The 22,582-nt window shown below is 42.3% G+C and overlaps 1 protein-coding gene across 1 annotated transcript in view; it reads right to left on the bottom strand.

Annotated features, from left to right (window-relative positions):
- Positions 1-1,498: 1,498 nt before the first annotated feature.
- Positions 1,499-22,582, bottom strand: part of pcyt1ba (phosphate cytidylyltransferase 1B, choline a) — a 66,217-nt gene continuing 45,133 nt past the window's right edge. Inside the window, exons 5-8 of the mRNA XM_043700757.2 lie at positions 22,210-22,288; positions 17,133-17,275; positions 7,849-8,037; positions 1,499-2,238 (exon numbers count right to left, since the gene is read on the bottom strand). Coding sequence (XP_043556692.1) covers positions 2,038-2,238; positions 7,849-8,037; positions 17,133-17,275; positions 22,210-22,288 — 612 coding nt within the window. The 3' untranslated portion in view covers positions 1,499-2,037. The remainder of the gene's footprint in view (positions 2,239-7,848; positions 8,038-17,132; positions 17,276-22,209; positions 22,289-22,582) is intronic.

Below are 22,582 nucleotides of genomic sequence, written 5' to 3' on the forward strand. Positions count from 1 at the left end.
ACTTGAAGGTTGACCAAATTTTAATATAGGGAATGAATTACATGTGTGCACAATGCTTCAATTATCCCTGCCTGACCTCCAGCTCTGCTTCAGCTGAAGAATATTGTTCCTCGACTCCTGCGTGCAAAGCACAGAAGATGGACCAGTAAAGCAATGCAAGTGGAAGTGATGGGACGGATGATGCATTTATATTGATGCTTCTCTTACTGAGAAATAGTTTCCACTTTACATCCTGCCAAAATTACAGTTTAATTCTGGAGTCATTTCCTGCCTTGACTTGTGAACGATTGAGATCCACCGCTCTAAGGCCATAGGACTATGTGGACATGGAACACCATCAAGTATTACGCTTGCATAATGTTATACCTGTTTTGAAAAGTGACAAAAAGATTCTTTTATAAAGCAAAGCCACAAATGTTTAAAAAGTGTTTTGTGCAAGTGAGCATTTCTGCCTGTCAAAACATTCCAAAGTTACCATGTTGGATGTGTTTTGCGCAGCTCAGTGTATTGCATGTCCCACAGTATAAATTCAGCATTCTGCACACAATTCATCATGTGCTCTCTCTGATCTCAGATACAGAATTTGCTCTGGCATAGCATTCTCCAGTTTACCCCATTGTTAGTTTTCTTTTCCTGTTCCTCTCACCCCAAATAGTTTTCAGCAAATTATGAAAAATACAAATAAATAACCACATGGCAAGATCAATGGGGTATATTTGACCTTAATTAGCAAAAGGAATTAATGGTATATTTCATTAAATAATGAAACTGAAGGATGGAGAAACAGTAGAACAAAAAGATAATAGATTGCATCAGAGTCAAATTAAAAAAGAACAATAAATAGAATGTTTGGATTAAAAGAAAGGTTAAATACAGAAAAAATAAATAAGCTATTTTAATTGTAAAATCCTCATAGAACAGTATATTATCAATGGGAAGAAACAGCTGAATTTCAATTTTTCCCCTTCTGTGCCAGAGAGGGATGAGATGGTATTTCAGGAACATAAATACTATAAAAAGGACCTTTATGTCATTAGGAACCAGCCCTAACTTTGTATGGCAATGTTGGTTTCATTTTAAGAGCACATATGCAGCAATTTCTTGAAAATTAATGGGGAGGTTGACAGAAGATGCCTATTTTCATGTGACTAACTGCAGAACAGTACAAATTTTTTAGCAATTTGTGGTGATTCACATCTCACAAGGTATCTTTTCCTTGCCACTAATTGCTAAGTTATTTACACACTAATAATGGTGTGTACATTAAATTCACCGTTATTTTCCCACCAAGTTCTGGGCAAATGTTTCTACTCCTGGATTTAAAAGTAGGTTAAATTGGTTTGCTTATTCCTGTGATGGCAATCATGCAAGAGGTCACAATGAGATAGCCAATCAATGTTGAAGTGGATTCTGCATTTGAAGATGACCTTCTATTTTTGAATTGTTATTTTTCCCACAGCTCACTAATTTAGAAAATAACAAACAGATGTGTTATCATGATTTTATCTATCCGATGTTTATCATACAGCCTGGATAAAGGTTATTTATTTTTTTAAAAGTCTGTCTTGTAAAACCTCTCATATGATTCAACTCAAGAAAGGGAAAGTCTTAAAATTTGCCTCTATTGCTTTGTGTATTTTCCAACCCATTTTGTTTATGGTACTTGATGAGGCAAAATTATAAACATTTTCATTGTATCAGTCACAAATAGTTTACCTACACATTCCGTTTATAGATGGCATCTGAGATGTTTTTGGTTTTACATTGAGGGATGTCTCATGTGACTTATGTCAACACAGGAGCCATGAACATTGTGATGCTAGCATTAACTATAGCACAGATTCTTGTAGAGGGGGACAATTTAGAAGCTGATATTTGTGATGTGTGCACTATAAACATGTTGTAATAATAGGATTAGTCAGACTCTGTTAAGGGCCTGAGAATGATGGAAAGGAAAACTAAAAGGCTAAGGTTTGCCTGAGATTACATCATTGCTGATCATATGCATCTGCTCACGTGCTGCAGGTTCCCAATCATTCAATTTTCATCCTCTTCTCCATCACTGATGCTACTGATGGAGGCAGAAGCAACTTTCGGGGAAGATGGGGGTGACGTTTTGGTAAATGGCCACTGGAATGTTGGGGACTGGGACCGTTCTCTTGTTGGGCTACTTGAGGGACTTTGCCTTGGAGACAGAGCTTGCAGCATCCGACCGCCTCTCTCCTGGAAAACTTGTTTCTGTAAGGCACGGAAACAAACAAAATAAGTAAACCTGCAAGCATTCCATGAGCAAGCATACTAGATTACCTGAATTTCGTAAACGTGAATGAAAAATTCCCTTTGATCCAGTGAATAGTAGAGTGGTCCAGCAGAGATATTAAGTTAAATGTGGAAATCATCGGACACTACCATATTTCCTGGACCGGGAGCTATGGGGAGCAACAATAGTAAATGCCTTGATAATAAGCCCAACTTGCTACTACACCAATTAGAATTAGTTTTATTGTCACATGTACTCACATGAATACAGTGAAAGTTTACAAGACATCACAATAAGAGTTCAGGATGAGCTGCCAGAGTAAGTGATGAATTCCTCTAGCAGCTCATTCCATACACGTACCACCCTCGGTGTAAAAAAGTTGCCCCTTAGGTCTCTTTTACATCTTTCCTCTCTCACCCTAAACCTATGCCCTCTGGTTCATGACTCACCCACCCCAGGGAAAAGGCTTTGTCTATTTATCCTATCCATGCCCCTCGTGATTTTATAAACCTCTATAAGGTCACCTCTCAGCCTCTGACACTCCAGGGGAAACAGCCACAGCGTATTCAACCTCTCCCTCTAGCTCAACTCCTCCAACTCTGGCATGGAAGTGGAGCTGGTACAATTGCAACATTTAAAAGGCATCTGGATGGGTATCTGAATAGGGAGAGTTTGGAGGGATTTGGGCCAGGTGCTGCCAGGTGGGACTAGATTGGGTTGGGATATCTAGTCAGCATGGACGGGTTGAACTGATGGGTGTGTTTCAGCATAGTACATCCCTATGACTCTATAACAGAATAACATCTAACAATTGCAAACTCGAAAGATATTAATACTAAGTAAATGAATGCAGCTAATTAAACTAGGTCAACCGTGTTTTTTACATACACAAAGTCTTTTGTTAAGTGGTTGTTATTGTAAAGTTCTGGATGAATAAACTGTTTTATGGAGTTGAATCTTACTTTTTTTCTGGTGGTGTCAGTTGTGTCAAGTTTCCCAGCATGTTTTCTCATCAAGCCAGACTCATTAACTTCTTACCTTATCCCAAAGGCACTCTTCTGGTCCAATACTAGCCCCATTCAACCACTCACTGTACCCAGAATACTTCACCACTACCTGGATATTTTGAAATAGTGTGCTGTACGTGGAACCTGCACCATCTTTGAAAAGACATTGTGTACCCAGGTAAGGACTATTAGACAGCTACACTGCCTGGTTCCTGATATTTCCCCTGAACCTGATAGCTGGTGTTCATGTATCATGGTGGCTAACTTTCTTCCTGTTTGTCCTACGTAGTGTTTGTGGCAGTCCTTGCATGGAATTTTATAGATGACGTTGATTTTGTCCATGGGTTGTACTGGGTCTTGTAAGTTTGTTAGTTTTTGTTTGAGAGTGTTGGTGGGTTTGTGTGCTACTAGGATTCCGAGGGGTCTCAGTAGTCTGGCTGTCATTTCTGAAACTTCTTTGATATATGGTAAGGTGGTTAGGGTTTCTGGCTGTGTTTTGTCTGCTTGTCATGGTTTGTTCTTGAGGAATCTGCGCACTGTGCCTTTTGAGTATCCGTTCTTCTTGAATACATTGTATAGGTGGTTCTCTTTTTTTGAAGTTTGTCTGTGCTGCAGGCTCGTTGGAATAGTGTTCTGATACAGCTTCGTTTGTGTATGTTGGGATGGTTGCTGGTGTAGTTGAGTATTTGGTCAGCGTTTGTCGGTTTTCTGTATACGCAGGTTTGTAATTCTCCCTTGTCCTTTCTTTCTACTGTGATATCCAGAAATGCGAGTTTGTTGTCAGTTTCTTCCTCCTTGGTGAATTTTATGCCGGTGAGAGTGTTGTTGATGATGATAAGAACCACAATGCCATAAACAAGCACATAGATCTAGATGCCATCTATCAACCCCTCAGAAAGCGAACAGGAAATGACATCACTATAAACTCCAGGAACCCCATCCAGGAGAAAGATATAAATAGAAAGCAGGAGGTCGCCACTGCTTCGCTTCACTTGGAGGTCGCCACTGATGATGTTACCAAGCCAGGTAATGAAACGTCTGGATATCAAACCTGCAGCTCAGCGAGCAAACCTACACCCTAAACCTCAACCTGAGCTACAAATCTTCACAAACCTTACAGAGACCCAGAGAAATCCATGCAAACATGGGGCAAATGTGCAAACTACACACAGTCGCCAGAGGCTGGAATTGAAGCCACTGAGCCACCATGCCACTCCAATAGCTATAGTTAACAGGCAACTTACTATTGCCTGATGAGAATTTTACCTTGACACCCAAAACGTTGGGTGGCATAGTGGCACAGTGGTTAGCACTGCTGCCTCACAGCGCCAGAGACCCGGGTTCAATTCCTGCCTCAGGCGACTGTCTGTGTGGAGTTTGCACATTCTCCCTGTGTCTGCGTGGATTTCCTCCGGGTGCTCCGGTTTCCTCCCACAGTCCAAAAATGGGCAGGCTAGGTGAATTGGCTATGCTAAATTGCCTGTAGTGTTAGGTGAAGGGGTAAATGTAAGAGGATGGGTCTGGGTGGGTTGCGGTCGGTGTGGACTTGTAGGGCCGAAGGGCCTGTTTCTAATCTGTAAGTAATCTAATCTAATTTCACTACATTTCTTTACCAATATCAGGATAGAGCTTGCTGGACCTCCGGCTGATTCAGCTACAAATCATGCTCATGGCAATTTTTCAAATCAAATTTCATCAGAGTAATATTGGATAGGTACTTTTGATAATAGTATTATAACTGGTGCAATTGTATTTTTCATTGAAGATACATTTTGTTCTTTTCTTGTTATGTGCAAATTTGTCTCACTTCACTGTTTCCTGAAGCAATTGACTGGTTCCTCAGGTGGAGGATCATCATTGTTTAGTGTCTCAGTCTTAACTGAAACATCCAGTAGATTATTTGCAGATATCCCAGCCAACCCTCACCCTGTCCTGATGAACCATGGTTAACCACACCATCAGCATATACATTTACAAGAGGCACTGCTGGATATTAATCAGGATGGGAACCTTGGCCAATTCTCCCCTAACTAAGCATAGAATGCCAAGACCAGCTCTTCGAGTTATTGTGCCACCTTTGCGCAGATCGTCAGTTCAATATAAATTGGCCATTGAATATGGAATGTTTATGGTCTCTGCCATTTAATGTGTGTTTTGTTGAATATTTAGAAGAGGTTCCTTGCTCTCACTATAATCCAAATCCCCACTTCCATCTATCCCAATGTATAATGACAAACACAGCCAGGATTTTGCCTTTTCTGCTTTCCAGTTGTAGGTGGCAAGCAATTCTTTAATAATCATTGCAGCTAATGTAAAAACATAGTTAAAAATCACACAACTCATGGTTATAGTCCAACAGGTTTATTTGGAAGCAATAGCTTTCAGAGCGCTGCTCCTTCATCAGGGCAACTACCTGATGAAGGAGCCGCACTCCAAAAGCTAGTGCTTCCAAATAAACCTGTTGGACTATAAGCTAGTGTCATGTGATTTTTAAATTTGTCCACCCCAGTCCAATACCGGATCTTCCATATCATAAAAATGTAGCAAATAAGTGCAGGTGAGCCTGCGCCACCATTCAATATGATCAGGGCTGATCATGCAACTTCAGTATCCCATTCTAACTTTCTCGCCATACCCTTTGATCCCTTTAGCCACAAGGGCCATGCCCAGTTCCCTCTTGAACATATCCAACAAACTGGCCCCAACAGATTCCTGTGGGAGAGAGTTCCACACGTCACAACTCTTAGGTGAAGAAATTCCTCCTCATCTCAGTCTTTAACAGCTTACCCTTATTCTTAGACTGTGACTGCTTGTTCTGGACCTCCCCACCATTGGGAACATGCTTCCCACATCTAGCCCATCTAGTTCCATTAGGATTTTATATGTTTCTATGAGATTCCAACACCCCCCTCCCCCCATTCTTCTAAATTCCAGCAAGTACAAGAACAATTGCCCCAGTCTTTCCTCATATGTCAGTCCTAACACTCCGGGAGTCAGTCTGGTGAATCTTCGCTGGACTCCCTTAATAGCAAGAACGTCCTTCCTCAGACTAGGAGACCAAAACTGAATACAATACTCCAGGTGTGGCCTCATCAAGGCCCTGTGTAACATCAGCAAGACATCTTTACTCTGATACTCAAATCCTGTCACTATGAAATCCAGCATTCCATTAGCTTTCTTCACCACCTGCTGCACCTGCATACCAACCTTCAGCAATTGTTCCACCATAACCCCCATGTCTCGTTGCACCTCACTTTTTCTTAAACTGCTGCCATTCAGATAATAACCTGCCTTCCCATTTTTGTGACCAAAGTGGATAACCTCACATTTATCCACAAGTATTTGCTCACTCAGCCAGTCTGTCCAAGTCACATCTAGCAGCTTCTTGGCATCCTCCTCACAACCGCCACCCAGTTTAGTGTTAATTAGCAAATTTGGAGACATGTCATTCAAATCTTTTGTCCAAATCACTCATGTATATTCTGGATGGCTGGGGTGCCAGCACTAAACCCCATAGTACCCCACTCGTCACTTCCTGCCATTCTGAAAAGGATCCATTTATTCCAATTCTCTGCTTCCTGCCTGCCACCTAGTTCTCCATCCGGGTAAATACATCACCACTGATACCATGAGCTTTAAGTTTCCTTACTAATCTATTTTGTGGGGCCTTGTTAAAAACCTTTTGCAAGTCCAGCTACACAACATCTACTGATTCACCTTTGTCCACTCGACTGGTCACATGCTCAAACAATACCAGAAGATCTATCAAGCACGATTTCCCTTGAGTGAATCCATGCTGACTGGGACAGATTGTGTCACCACTTTCCAAATGCACAGTTATTACACCCTTAATAAGTTGTGCTACATTTCACTGTGCGTCCCTCTCCCAGAAGCTTGAATTTTTGTGTTGTGAAACACAGGGCTGCAAGTTTTGTTTTTGATTGCACCTATTTATTTAAAACAGTTTTCATTCCTTTGCTTCACAGCAAACCTGTGATCCTCAGCTGGTCTTGTATGGGAACTATTCAGAACTTATTTCAGACTGGGAACCAAAAGAAATCTGGCAGTGAGGCTAGCAATGCTGACTGTTTAGCACTGACAGAGGAAAAAGAACAAAGCTACAGATATTATCACACAAAATTCCATTTCAGTTAGTGACAACTAAACAGAGACACTTTTGCGTTGACTATGTGCTTCAAAAACTGAGTGCTCCATAGTTCACATCACCAACAGAATAAACAAGAGAAATTCCACGACTTTGACTAAGCCTAAAATCTAACACTGTCCAAGTCCCAGTAAATGCAATTCACCTGCAGAAAGTGCAAGCCCACTATCCTGGAGTTGGTGCAGTGTGATGCTTAGTTGTCACAGATGCCTACTGATATACTGTTCCCTTTCCAGCTGTTTGTGGCAACTTAAGCATGTCTTGAGAAACCAGGGTTGATTATCAGGAACCACAAGGAATTCAGTCTAAGAACTGTACATACAATGGACTTTTCTAATGCCATATTAATAACAGATAACTGACATACTAGTCAAACCTTTCCACTAACATCTTGGAAGTTAATCTGTGATACACACCCAAGTTCCATCTGGACCAAACAGCTCTAAAAAGTTTCCAATAAATTCTCGTGATTTTTCTTCCCATTTTTGTATAAGATCATGGCTTTTTTCCTCCACTTTGTAAACAAATTCTTTTGATTTTTCTTCTACGTTCTTTACTTTTTCTTTCATTTTGTCAACATGATTTTGGAAGCGATACTTCTTTTCCTGAAAAAGAATGAAACATTCAGCTCAGTGACTGAAAGCAAAATATATGAAATTGAGTACATTGCAGTCTAATACTATTCCATTTCAAAACTACCTTCATCCATTCTTAACTTCTCTGACTGCCTCCTTTCATTGTTCCATAAATATATACTCATCAAAAAGGTGGATAATTTGTCTCTGGCCTTTTCCAATACTGGAATAAGCTACTCACAAGGTGGAATAAGAAAGCAGTGTCATGTAGATTTTTAGCTCTCTAATCCCTCTAAGAACTGTTTTGTGTTTTGCTCAGTTGAAATGCAGAACACATTGTGAGGGGCTAAGCCATCTATCAGATCACATTAATACGACACTAGCAAAAATTGGTAATAGTACTGAGAAAAGGTAAAGCAGTCCAATAAACTGTAGATATTAATAGCCCAAAAGATAGGCCTTATGTCACATGAAAAGAATGTATTAAATATTGCAGTACCAGATTTTCACCATATACAAAATGGCCAGAATAAAATAATTAAAACCTGTTTTTATTTTCAAAATTGGTGAGACTAAATTAGAAGATCAATTTATGAATATGGGAGCAAGAAATTCCATAAGGACACATGTAGACTCAGCAAGGCGCTGACTTTTGTTTCTCTCTTGCAAATTGCCTCAGATTCAGTAGTGCATTAAAACTGAAGTAAATAGAAGTGCACATCATAAAATGGTAAATTTAGATCTCAGATCTCACTGAAGGGAAATTTGAGTGCAGTCCAGCTGCTGTGGGTTGACCCACAATGCCACTAGGGAGGGAATTCCGGGATTTTGACCAGCGACAGTGAAGGAAAATTAATATATTTCCAAGTCAGGATGGTGAGTGGCTTGGAGGGGAACTTGAAAGTGTTGGTGGTCCCATGTATTTGCAGTCCTTGTCCTTCTAGATGGAAGTGATTGTAGGTTTGGAAGGTGCTGTCTGAGGATCTTGGGTAAATTTCTAGAGTGTTTTGGAGGTAGTACACACTGCTACTGCTGAGCGTTGGTGGTGGAGAGAGTAGATGTTTGCGAATGTGGCGCCAATCAAACCAGCTGCTTTGCCCTGAATGGTGTCAAGCTTCTTGAGTGTCGTTGGCAGCTGCACGCATCTAGACAATTGGGAAGTATTCCATTATACTCCAGACTTGTGCCTTACAGATGGTGAACAGGCTATGCGGGGAGGGGGGACATCAGGAAGTGAGATATTTGCTGCAGTATATCTAGCCTTTGACCTGCTCTTATAGATACTGCGTTTATGTTGAAAATCCAGTTGAAGTTCTGGTCAATGGTAACCCCGAAGATGTTGATAGTGGGGATTTAATGATGATGATACCACTGAATGTCAAGGTGATTAAACTATCTCTCATTGGTGATGGTCATAGCCTGGCATTGTGTGGCATTAATGTTACTTGCCACTTGTCAGCCCAAGCCTGGCTAGGTCCAAATCTTGTTGCATTTGAACATGGATTGCTTCAGTATCCAAGGAGTCACAAATGGTGCTCAGCATTGTGCAATCATCATCAAACATGCCCACTTCTGACTTTATGATGGAGGGAAGGTCATTGATAAAGCAGCTGAAGATGGTTGGGCCTAGAGTGCTAACCTGAGGAACTCCTGCAGAAATGTCATGAAGCTGAGATGAATGACCTACAACAATCTTCCAATGTGTCACGAATGCAACCAGCAGAGAGTTTTCCACCTGTTACCCATTGATTCCAGTTTTGCTATGGCTCCTTGATGTCACAGTTGGTTGAATGCAACGTTGATGTCAAGAGCTGTCACTCTCGCCTCACCTCTGCAATTTAGCAGTTTTGAATCAAGACAGTAATGAAGTCATGAGCTGAGTGGACCTAGCAGAACCCAAACTGGATGTCACTGAGCAGGTTATTGCTGATCAGTTGCTGCTTGATAGCGCTGTTGATGACATCTTCCATCACTTTAGTGATGATCAAGAGTATATTGATCAGGCAGTAATTGGTTGGGTTGGATTTACCCTATTTTTTTATGTCCAAGACAGACTTGGGCAATTTTCCACATTGTTGGGTATAGATGCCAGTGTTGTAACTGTACTGGAGGGTTTAAATTCAAGGCAGATTAGGAATGAAGCAAAAAGGAAGGATAACTTAGGACATATTACTGGAGATAATGGAAATCATTAGCATTAAGGTGCTTTACCTGAATGCTTGTAGTATTCTTAACAAAGTAGATAAATTAACAACACAAATTATCATGAATGATTATGATGTGGAAGACATCACAGAGATGTGGTTGCAGGGAGTTCAGGACTGGCAGTTACACATCCAAGGATTTACAACTTATGGAAAAGACAGGGAGGTAGGCAGAGGGGGTGGGATTGCCTTGTTAGTTAAGAATGAAATCAAATCTATGGCACTGAATGACACAGGGACAGATGATGCGGAGTCTGTGAGGGTGGGGTTGAGGAATCACAAAGGCAAAAAAAAACATAATGGGAGTTATGTGCAGATCTCCTAACAGTGGTCAGGACCAGGGACGGAGGATGTACCAGGAAATAGATAGGGCATGTCAGAAAGGCAAGGTCATGGTAATCATGGGGGACTTCAATATGCAAATGGACTGGGTGAATAATGTGGCCAGTGGATCCAAAGAACGGGAATTCATGGAATGCTTACAAGATGGCTTTTTGGAACATCTTGTGATGGAGCCCACAAGGGAGCAGGCAATTCTGGACCTAGTGCTATGTAACGAGCCATACTTTACAAAAGATCTTAAAGTCAGGGAACACTTAGGAGGCAGCGATCATAATATGCTAGAGTTCAGTCTGCAGTTTGAAAGAGAGAAGGCAAAATCGTATGTAATGGTGTTACAGTTAAATAAAGGTAATTACATGGGCATGAGAGAGGAACTGACAAAAATCGACTGGAAGCAGAGCGTAGTGGGGAGAGAACAGTACAAAGGTTCATCCCAAAGAAAAGTAAGATTATCCAGGGTGGGGGGATTAGACTGCCATGGCTGACAAAGGAAGTCAGGAAATGTATCGTAGAAAAAGAAAGAGCCTATAAAGTGGCCAAGAGCACTGGGAAATCAGAAGATTGGAAAGACTACAAAAACAAACAGATAACAAAGAGAGAAATAAGGAAGGAGAGGATCAAATATGAAGGTAAGCTAGTCAGTAATATTAGAAATGATAGTAAAAGTTTCTTTCAATACATAAGAAACAAATGAGAGACAAAAGTAGAAATTGGGCCACTCGAAATTGAGGAGGAGAAAGTGAGGACTGCAGATGCTGGAGACCAGAGTTGAAAAATGTGATGCTGGAAAACACAGCAGGCCAGGCAGCATCCAAGGAGCAGGAGAATCGACATTTCGGGCATAAGCCCTTCTTCAGTCGATTCTCCTGCTCCTCGGATGCTGCCTGGCCTGCTGTGTTTTTCCAGCATCACAGTTTCCACTTCAAATTGATGCAGGAAAGCTCGTGATGGGAGATAAAGAAATAGCTGAAGAAGTTAATAAGTACTTTGTGTCAATCTTCACAGTGGAAAACATGAGTAATATCCCAACAATTAAGGAGAGTCAAGGGGCAGAGTGGAGTATGGTAGCTATTATAAAAGAGGAAGTGCTAGAAAAGCTAAAAGGTCTAAAAATCGATAAATCTCCTGGCCCAGATGGGCTACATCCTAGAGTTCTAAGGGAGGCGGCTGAAGAAATAGCGGAGGCGTTGGTTGTAATCTTTCAAAAATCACTGGAGGAGAAACTGAGGTCTGCAGATGCTGGAGATCAGAGCTGAAAATGTGTTGCTGGAAAAGCGCAGCAGGTCAGGCAGCATCCAGGGAACAGGAGAATCGACGTTTCGGGCATAAGCCCTTCTTCAGGAATGAGGAAAGTTTGTCCAGCAGGCTAAGATAAAAGGTAGGGAGGAGGGACTTGGGGGAGGGGCGTCGGAAATGTGATGGGTGGAAAGAGGTCAAGGTGAGGGTGATAGGTCAGACTGGGGTGGGGCGGAGAGGTCAGGAAGAAGATTGCAGGTTAGGAAGGCGGTGCTGAATTCGATGGATTTGACTGAGACAAGGTGGGGGAAGGGGAAATGAGGAAACTTGTGAAATCAGAGTTCATCCCTTGTGGTTGGAGGGTTCCTAGGCGGAAGATGAGGCGCTCTTCCTCCAACCGTCGTGTTGTTGTGGTCTGGTGATGGAGGAGTCCAAAGACCTGCATATCCTTGGTGGAGTGGGAGGGGGAGTTGAAGTGTTGAGCCACAGGGTGGTTGGGTTGGTTGGTCCGGGTGTCCCAGAGGTGTTCTCTGAAACGCTCCGCAAGTAGGCGGCCTGTTTTCCCAATATAGAGGAGGCCACATCAGGTGCAGAGGATGCAATAGATGATGTGTGTGGAGGTGCAGGTCAATCTGTGGAGAATATGGAAGTTTCCTTTGGGGCCTTGGAGGGAGGTGAGGGGGGAGGTGTGGGCGCAAGTCTTGCACCCCCTGCGGTTGCAGGGGAAGGTGCCGGGAGTGGAGGTTGGGTTGGTGGGGGGTGTGGATCTGACGAGGGAGTCACGGAGGGAGTGGTCTTTCCGGAATGCTGATAGGGGAGGGGAGGGGAGGGAAATATATCCTTGGTGGTGGGGTCCGTTTGGAGGTGGCGGAAATGACGGCGGATGATGCGCTGTACATGGAGATTGGTGAGGTGGTAGGTGAGGACCAGTGGGGTTCTGTCCTGGTGGCGGTTGGAGATGCAGGGCTCAAGGGCAGAGGAGCAGGAAGTGGAAGAGATGTTACATCTACTACAAACTGACCGACTCCCACAGCTACCTGGACTACACCTCCTCCCACCCTGCCCCCTGTAAAAATGCCATCCCATTCTCCCAATTCCTTCGTCTCCGCCGCATCTGCTCCCAGGAGGACCAGTTCCAAAAACATACAACCCAGATGGCCTCCTTCTTCAAGGACCGCAATATCCCCCCCGATGTGGTCGACGATGCCCTCCACCGCATCTCTTCCACTTCCCGCTCCTCTGCCCTTGAGCCCCGCCCCTCCAACCGCCACCAGGACAGAACCCCACTGGTCCTCACCTACCACCCCACCAATCTCCATGTACAGCGCATCATCCGCCGTCATTTCCGCCACCTCCAAACGGACCCCACCACCAAGGATATATTTCCCTCCCCTCCCCTCCCCTATCAGCATTCCGTAAAGACCACTCCCTCCGTGACTCCCTCGTCAGATCCACACCCCCCACCAACCCAACCTCCACTCCCGGCACCTTTCCCTGCAACCGCAGGAGGTGCAAGACTTGCGCCCACACCTCCCCCCTCACCTCCCTCCAAGGCCCCAAAGGAAACTTCCATATCCGCCACAGATTGACCTGCACCTCCACACACATCATCTATTGCATCCTCTGCACCCGATGTGGCCACCTCTATATTGGGGAGACAGGCCGCCTACTTGCGGAGCATTTCAGAGAACACCTCTGGGACACCCGGACCAACCAACCCAACCACCCTGTGGCTCAACACTTCAACTCCCCCTCCCACTCCACCAAGGATATGCAGGTCTTTGGACTCCTCCATCGCCAGACCACAACAACACGACGGTTGGAGGAAGAGCGCCTCATCTTCCGCCTAGGAACCCTCCAACCACAAGGGATGAACTCGGATTTCACCAGTTTCCTCATTTCCCCTCCCCCCACCTTGTCTCAGTCAAATCTATCGAATTCAGCACCGCCTTCCTAACCTGCAATCTTCTTCCTGACCTCTCCGCCCCCACCCCAGTCTGACCTATCACCCTCACCTTGACCTCTTTCCACCTATCACATTTCTGACGCCCCTCCCCCAAGTCCCTCCTCCCTACCTTTTATCTTAGCCTGCTGGACAAACTTTCCTCATTCCTGAAGAAGGGCTTATGCTCGAAACGTCGATTCTCCTGTTCCCTGGATGCTGCCTGACCTGCTGCGCTTTTCCAGCAACACATTTTCAGCAAAAATCACTGGAGTCAGGGAAAGTCCCAGATGATTGGAAAATTGCTGTTGTAACTGCCTTGTTCAAGAAAGGATCAAGACAAAAGATGGAAAATTATAGGCCAATTAGCCTCTCAGTTTTTGGTAAAATTCTAGAATTCATTGTGAAGGATGAGATTTATAAATTCTTGGAATTGCAGGGTCGGATTAGAACAAGTCAGGGTGAATTTAGTAAGGGGAGGTCATGCCTGACAAACCTGTTAGAATTCTTTGACGAGGTAACAAGTAGGTTATACCAGGAAAACCCAGTGGATGTTATTCACCTAGATTTCCAAAAGGCCTTTGATAAGGTGCCTTACGGGAGGCTGCTGAGTAAGGTGGGGGCCCATGGTGTTCAAGGTGAGCTACTGGCATGGATTGAAGATTGGCTGTCTGACAGAAGGCAGAGAGTAGGGATAAAAAGTTAGTAACAAGTCATGTACCACAGGGTTCAGTGTTGGGGTCGCAGCTGTTCACTTCATATATTAATGATTTGGATGAGCGGACTGGGGGTATTCTGGCAAAGTTCACCGATGATACATTAGGCGGACAGGCAGGTAGTCCTGAGGAGGTGGGGAGGCTGCAGAAAGATTTAGACAGTTTAGGAGAGGGGTCCAAGAAATGGCTGATGAAATTCAATGTGAGCAAATGCAAGGTCTTGCACTTTGGAAAAAAAGAATACAGGCATGGAATATTTTCTAAACAGTGAGAAAATTCATAAAGCCAAAGTACAAAGGGATCTGGGAGTGCTAGTCCAGGATTCTCTAAAGGTTGACTTGCAGGTTAAGTCTGTGGTTAAGAAATCAAATGTAATGTTGTCATTTATCTCAAGAGGGTTGAAATGTAAAAGCGGTGATGTACTCCAGACTTTATAATGCTCTGGTTAGGCCCCATTTGAATACAGTATCCAGTTCTGGGCCCCACACCTCAGGAAGGACATACTGACACTGGAGTGTGTCCAGCAGAGATTCTCACGGATGATCCCTGGAATGGTAGGCCTAACATACAATGAACAGCTGAGGATTCATTAGAGTTAAGAAGGTTGAGGGGAGATCTAATAGAAACTTACAAAATAATGGATGGCTTAGAAAGGGTGGATGCTGGGAATTTGTATCTGTTAGGCAGGGATACTAGGGCCCATGGGCACAACCTTAGAATTAGAGGGGGTCAATTTTGAATGGAAATGAGGAGACATTTCTTCAGCCAGAGAGTGGTGGGCCTGTGCAATTCATTGCCACGGAGCACAGTGGAGGCCAAGACCTTAAATGTCTTCAAATTGGCTTTCTGGAAATTAAAAGATCAGTGAACACAGGGGTGAAGTGTAAAGGGAAAATGACAAAAATTAGGACATGCTGCAGAGTTTTGGCAATTAGATAAGAATGAATTGCATTGGGGAGATATAGAATGAGGATGGTGTGGACAACTTTATTAAAGTCTGCAGACAGGTTGAGAGACATGACAAAGAATAATTTCCTCCAAGTCACAGGCACACAAAATGGTATTTGGGGCTTTAAGACCTTAGATACATCTCACTAATTTTTGGGTAGAGATCTTTTACACGGCAAGTCTATGATAATCTCAATCAGCTGTGGAATCCACATGCACAATACAAAATCAACTTACTATCACAATTGTAATTCCCTCTAGCTCCATAGGACCCTGAGGTATAAATAGAGAAATTCACCTCGCAGAAGCCTATATTTTAGACATTCTTTTGGCACTTTTTAAATGAGCTTAACATTATACCATCAGAAACAGGCCAATTATACATAAATAACAACATAGTACAACAATGCAATAGAATTTTAAAGTTGGAAATCTTAACATTATTCTTTAAATCAAGTAACATTCATCACTATTCCAACACTACTGTCTCTCAATTCTGCATGTGTGTGGAAAAATCTAGTGTAACCAGTTGATTTATTCACGTAAGGAATGGTATCATGTTTCATGAACACTTGATTAATCTTGAAGATGACAACTTTGGGCATGATTATTTCCAGAATGGTTTATTCCAGGAAATTAATTATAGCAACTTGCTGACATGTAACTTTTGTAAATCTCTGAAACCATTAGCTCGTCTGAAAATATCTGATTCAAGTCGGTATGCAGTTAACAAAAAGAAAACAACACAGATTGATGGTCAGTTTGGAGCAATGTCTCTTGGCATACTCAGGTGGTCTGTTAGCTCAATTAGCTGGACAGCTGGTCTGTAGTACAGAGGAATGCCAACAGTGTGGGTTCAATTCCAGTGCAAGCTGCAATTAACTTGAAAGATGCTGATTTTTAATTTCTCCCCTTGCTTGAGGTTAAACCACCACCAGTCACCTCTCGCTAATGAGAGAGCAGTCCTATGATTATCTGGGATTATGCCGTCTTTACTTACTAAACCCACAATACACAATGAGTGAACATGAGGATTCATTATAAAATTAGAAATTTCCTGCAATAACAGAGGATGTAATAATGGAAAGTTGTACCAAAATGGCTACAATGGAGATAAAGCTTTACTTTAAACTGCCAGCAGTGTGAGCATTTTGCCTCAGTGGTAAATCATAGCTGCTGAGAATTTGAATTTGTCTGTGTGTCACAGCCATGTTTGTTGCTTCTTAGTTGGATGGACATCTGGGAAAAAGTAACTCAGGGATTAGAAGAAGAAAAATAAAAACTGGTCAGTATTTGGAATGGTATTGACGGTTAACCACAAAGAAATCAGTGACTCAAACCCTGCTGGGAATAGGAAATGTGTCAGCAGTACTGCCAAAAAGAACAGGGAGAAATCAAACTAAAACGACAAACTATTGGAATAAAGATACAGTCTGCTAATCAAACTGAATTAAATTAATAGTACAATTCAACAGCACTAAGCTTAATTTATTCTTTTCATACTACTGGCATGAAGGTTATGCAGCGTGTACATCAGTTGGACTCTAAACAGTAGGGCAGCTTTTGTTATTGTTAATAGAGACTTTCTTTCCCAGCAGCCCAGAATCTTTGCTGTAGAGAAATGTGCATTGTAAGCAATCCTTTCAAGTCTAAGCTAGACAAAGCCAGCATTTAGTTTGGACACTGTACAATAACATATTCACAGTCGGAAAGGCCGCACCATAAGAGGAGACTCACATTTATGAAACTAACGTTAAGCTCTTTGGCTGTGTAACCTCTCTGAAGATTACGTCGGGCATAAACATCATAATCTCTTACAATTCTGGTAATAAGGTCAGATGTAGAGATGCCCTCTGTTCGTTGAGTTGGGACAAACATGCCTAAAAGTTAAAAAAAATTGCATTAAGGCACTTCAACTCATTATTTAAAATCATTACATATTGGCTGTAATTTCTAAGATGCTCCATTACAACAGTGACTACACTTCAAAAGTAAATTATTGACTATAATTAGGATGTTCGCTGATAATGGAAAGTGTTATATAGATGCAAATATTCTTTTAAAGAGTGATTAATTCCTTCTTGAAACTGAGTAATAATGAAGTGAGTGAACATTTTACTTCCCAATTTTGGGTCTGTCAAGCCTGTTTCGGTTATGGTGGTGTAAGAAGTTCAACTTGGCAGCTTTTTGCTCTAAAGTAAAATCCGTCTGCTGCCTACGGGTAGGTTTGCTCACCCAGGAAAAACGCTCAAGAGTTTTGTCTTCTTATACAGTGTCAGTGTGCCAGCTGCTGGCTGAACATAAAGCTGCACTGACAGATACTCAGATCAGGCAAAGGTTTAAACCACTTAGCCAGTTTTGTGGAAAAAATATGTACCCAGGAATATTTGAGAAAGCACAGTAACTCCAAAAATCCATCATTGTGAAAATGGGCAGATATATCGAGTTTACATTTTGCCTCATCAGAGTTTGAATTTCTCCAGTATACACAGACTCGGGGACTAGTTCATGTAGCATCTGTGTTCTGGACCTTTTGGTTGCCAACCATTTTAATTTCCCCTCCCACTCCCATGGCAACATGTCCATCCTTGCCCTCCTCCACTATCAGAGTGAGGCCAAATGGAAACTGGAGGAACAACGCCTGATATTTCACCTGAGAAGCTTACAGCCCAATGGCCTCAATATCGTCATCACCAGATTCAAAACCACTCCTCCACCAGCCTTGTCCCATGTACAGTCCCACTTCTCCTCCTCACCTCCCTGACCTGTCCTAATCTCTCCATCTTCCTACTCACCTGTCCACTCCACCCTTCTCACTGAGTGATCACAATAACTGATACCTGCATCCACCTATCACCATCCCACAATCCCTTTCCCCAGCACAAATTCCTTCCCTCCATATACTTATGGGCTCCCTCCCCCTCCGCAGTTTTGGTCTTCTTATTTAAGAAAGGCTGTAAATGCATTAGAAGCAGTCCAGAAAATGTTTAGTCACCTGAACCTAAGATCAGGAGTGGGTGATTATCAGGAAAGGTTGACCAGGATAATCATTGTGTCCAACAGAGTTTGAGTGAGTGAGTGGTAATGTTATTGAAGATTAAGATCCTGAGATGACTTGACAGAACAGATGCTGAAAGGATGTTTCTCCTTCACCCATTTAAGATGGAGGTGGCAGCTTAATGTTTCAGGATACAAATGCTACAGGACGGACAAAAAGGGAGGCAAGAAAGGAGGGGGAGTGGCATTTTTGATAAGGGATAGCAATGCAACTGTACTGAGGGAGGATATTCCCAGAAAGACATCCAGGGAAGTTTTTGGGTTGAATAGAGAAATAACAAAGAGATGATCACCCCATTGGGATTGTATTATAGAGCAATTAATAGTGGGAAATTGAGAAACAAACTTGTAAGGAGATCTCAGTTGTCTATAAGAATAATAGGGAGTTTATGGTAGGGGATTTTAACTTTCCAAACATGGACTGGGACTGCTATAGTGTTAAGGGTTTAGATTGAGAAGAATTTGTTAAATGTGTACAAGAAAATTTTCTGATTCAATATGTGGATGTGCCTACTAGAGAAGGTGCAAAACTTGACCTACCCTTGGGAAATAAGGCAGGGCACGTGACTGAGGTGTCAGCGGGGAGCATTTTGAGACCAGCGACCATAATTCTATTATTTTTAAAGTAGTGATGGAAAAGGATAGACCAGATGTAAAAGTTGAAGTTCTAAATTGGAGAAAAGCTAATTTTGACGGTATTAGGCAAGAATTTTCAAAAGCTAATTGGGCGCAGATGTTCGCAGGTAAAGGGATGGCTGGAAAATGGGAAGCCTTCAGAAATGAGATAACGAGAGTGCAGAGACAGTATATTCTTGTTAGGGTGAAAGGAAAGGCTGGGGTAGATGTAGGAAATGCTGGATGACTAAAGAAATTGAGGGTTTGGTTAAGAAAAAGAAGGAAGCATATGTCAGATGTAGACAGGAGATATTGAATGAATCCTTAGAAGAGTATAAAGGCAGACGGAGTATACTTAAGAGGGAAATCAGGAGGCAAAAAGGGGACATGAGATAACTTTGGCAAATATGGTTAAGAAGAATCCAAAGGGTTTTTACAAATACATTAAGGACAAAAGGCTAACTAGGGAGAAAATAGGGACCCTCAAAGATCAGCAAGGCGGCCTTTGTGTGGAGCCGCAGGAGATGGGGAGATATTAAACAAGTATTTTGCATCAGTGTTTACTGTGGAGAAGGACATAGAAGATATACAATGTCGGGAAATAGATGGTGACATCTTGAAAATGTCCATATTACAGAGGAGGAAGTGCTGGATGTCTTGAAACACATAAAAGTTGTTAAATCCTCAGGACGTGATCAGGTGTACCCTAGAATTCTGTGAGAAGCTAGAGAAGTGATTGCTAGGCCTCTTGCTGAGATATTTGTATCATCGATAGCCACAGGTGAGGTGCCAGAAGATGGAGATTGGCTAACATGGTGCCACTGTTTAAGAAAGGTAGTAAGGACAAGCCAGGGAACTATAGACCAGTGAGCTTGACGTCGGTGGTGGGCAAGTTGTTGGAGTGAATCCTGAGGGACAGGATGTACATGTATTTGGAAAGGCAAGAACCGATTAGGGATAGCCAACATGGCTTTGTGTGTGGGAAATCATGTCTCACAAACTTGATTGAGTTTTTTGAAGACATAACAATGAGGATTGATGAGGGCAGAATGGTGGATGTGATCTATATGGACTTCAGTAAGGCATTCATCAAGATTCCACATGGGAGACTGGTGAGCAAGGTTAGATCTCATGGAGTACAGGGAGATCTAGCCATTTGGATACAGAACTGGCTCAAAGGTAGAAGACAGAGGGTGGTGGCGCAAGGTTGTTTTTCAGACTGGAGGCCTGTGACAAGTGGAGTGCCACAAGGATCGGTGCTGGGTCCACTACTTTTTGTCATTTACTTAAATGATTTGGATGTATCAGAGGTATAGTCAGTAAGTTTCAGATGACATCAAAATTGGAGGTGTAATGTACAGTGAAGAAGGTTACCTCAGATTACAACGGGATCTTGATCAGATGGGTCAATGGGCTGTGGAGTGGCAGATGGTGTTTAATTTAGATAAATTCGAGATGCTGCATTTTGGGAAAGCAAATCTTAGCAGGACGCATGCACTTAATGGTAAGTTCCTACGGAGTGTTGCAGAACAAAGTGCAGATTATAGCTTCTTGAAAGTAGGGTTGTAGGTAGATAGGATAGTGAAGAAGGTGTTTGGTATGCTTTTCTTTATTGGTCAGAGTATAGAGTACAGGAGTTGGGTGGTCATGTTGCGGCTATACAGAACATCGGTTAGGCCATTGTTGGAATATTGTGTGTATTTCTGGTCTCCTTCCTATGGGAAGGATGTTGTGAAATTTGAAAGGGTTCAGAAAAGATTTACAAGGATGTTGTTAAGGTTGGAGGATTTGAGCTATAGCGACTGGTTGAATAGGCTAGGGCTGTTTTACCTGGAGCATCAGAGGCTAGGTGTGACCTCATAGAACTTAAGAAAATCATGAGGGGCATGGTTAGGATAAATAGACAAAGTCTCTTCTCTGGGGTCGGGAGTCCCGAACGAGAGGGCATAGGTTTAAAGTGAGAGGGGAAAGATATAAAAGAGACCTTAGGGGCAACATTGTCATGCAGAGGGTGGTACGTTTATGGAATGAGCTGCCAGGGGAAGCAGTGAAGGCTAGTACAATTGCAACGTTTAAAAGGCATCTGGATGGGTATATGAATAGGAAATGTTTGGAGAGGTATGGGCTGGATGCTGGCAGGTGGGACTAGAATGGGTTGGGATATCTGGTCGGCATGGACGAGTTGAGCCGAAGGGTCTGTTTTGTGCTCTACATCTCTGTGACTCTATGGCTCCATGTAAAGGATTTTTTTCTCGCTCTCTGAGGGTTTCCAGTCTTTGAAACTCTCTTTCCCAGAGAATGAAGGTAAGGTCATTGAAAATTTTCAAGGTAATGATAGATAGATTCTTGATGAATAAGGGAGTGAAACATTATTAGTGATAGGTGGGAATGTGGATTTGAGGCCATGATCAGATCAGCCATAATCTTATTAAAGCAGAGCAGGCTGTGGGGGTGAATACATTTTGCTGCTGCTAATATGCCTCTTTTGTCGTTGGCCTTGAATATTCCAGTATTCCCCTGGCTAACTTCCTGATCTTTAACCTTTGTATAACTCAGCTCACCCAATTTCCTGCTGCATATATCTTATTGTGTGTCAATTCCTTCTTATTCCTCAAATCTATTTTCACTGATTTGGATTAGCTCTAATCACCCAATGCCTTATGCTTTAGATTTGTATCCTCTTGTTTAAAGTCCTATGTGGTCTCACACTTCCCTATTTATCTAACCTCCATTAACAAAACATTCTATTCATCTGACACTAGTTGGTTTTGTATACCTTCACACTAACACTGACAACCATGCTTTCAGTCGAATTGTGTCCCAACTGTATCCATCTCTCTCTCTCATCTAAGATGCTTTTTGGAACTCAACTCTCTTATAAAATCTTTGGTTGTCCTTGTACTCTACTTTGACAAAGTCCTTTTTTCTTGTGGTTCTCTGAAATATCTTGGGACATTTTTCTATATTAAAGGTTCACAGAGAAGTAGGTTATTTTTGTTCTATATGCAATGAACAGCCTGACCAATACAAATACTGGAAGAATTGGGTCTCCAACCATACATTTTAAATATATGTGTTTATGAACATTTTATGCATTATCAAATACAGCAAACTAATGATGGTTAGATTGACAAGAACATACCAGCTTCCTTAATGTGTTTATAGACATCATCTGATCCAGCAGAGGAGTATGGAATATCATCGTGTGCCACAAAATCAATCTAAGAGAAAGTGTCATTAGAAATAATTTACAATATGAAGCATTTTCAACCAGTTACTCAAGTAAGATTCAATTGTGATACAGCTGGATTTTATTTTATTTTCTGTAACCTTACCAGAGAAGTGAATGCAAAGGATGTCAAAATGAGGCATTCTGCGTTGCAGAGGTTCAGTGGGTGCAGTTGGCACCCTCATGAGCTTGGCAGTGACCTGACAGAATGATTGTCCTTCATTATGAGAATTCTCCTGATTTTCAACTTCTAGGAATCAATTGGATGAAAACTGGATGTGTATGA

Source organism: Chiloscyllium plagiosum, unplaced genomic scaffold (assembly GCF_037043375.1).
Source record: "Chiloscyllium plagiosum isolate Xiang-an unplaced genomic scaffold, Cpla_swu_hap1 HiC_scaffold_12, whole genome shotgun sequence".
NCBI lineage: Eukaryota > Metazoa > Chordata > Chondrichthyes > Orectolobiformes > Hemiscylliidae > Chiloscyllium > Chiloscyllium plagiosum.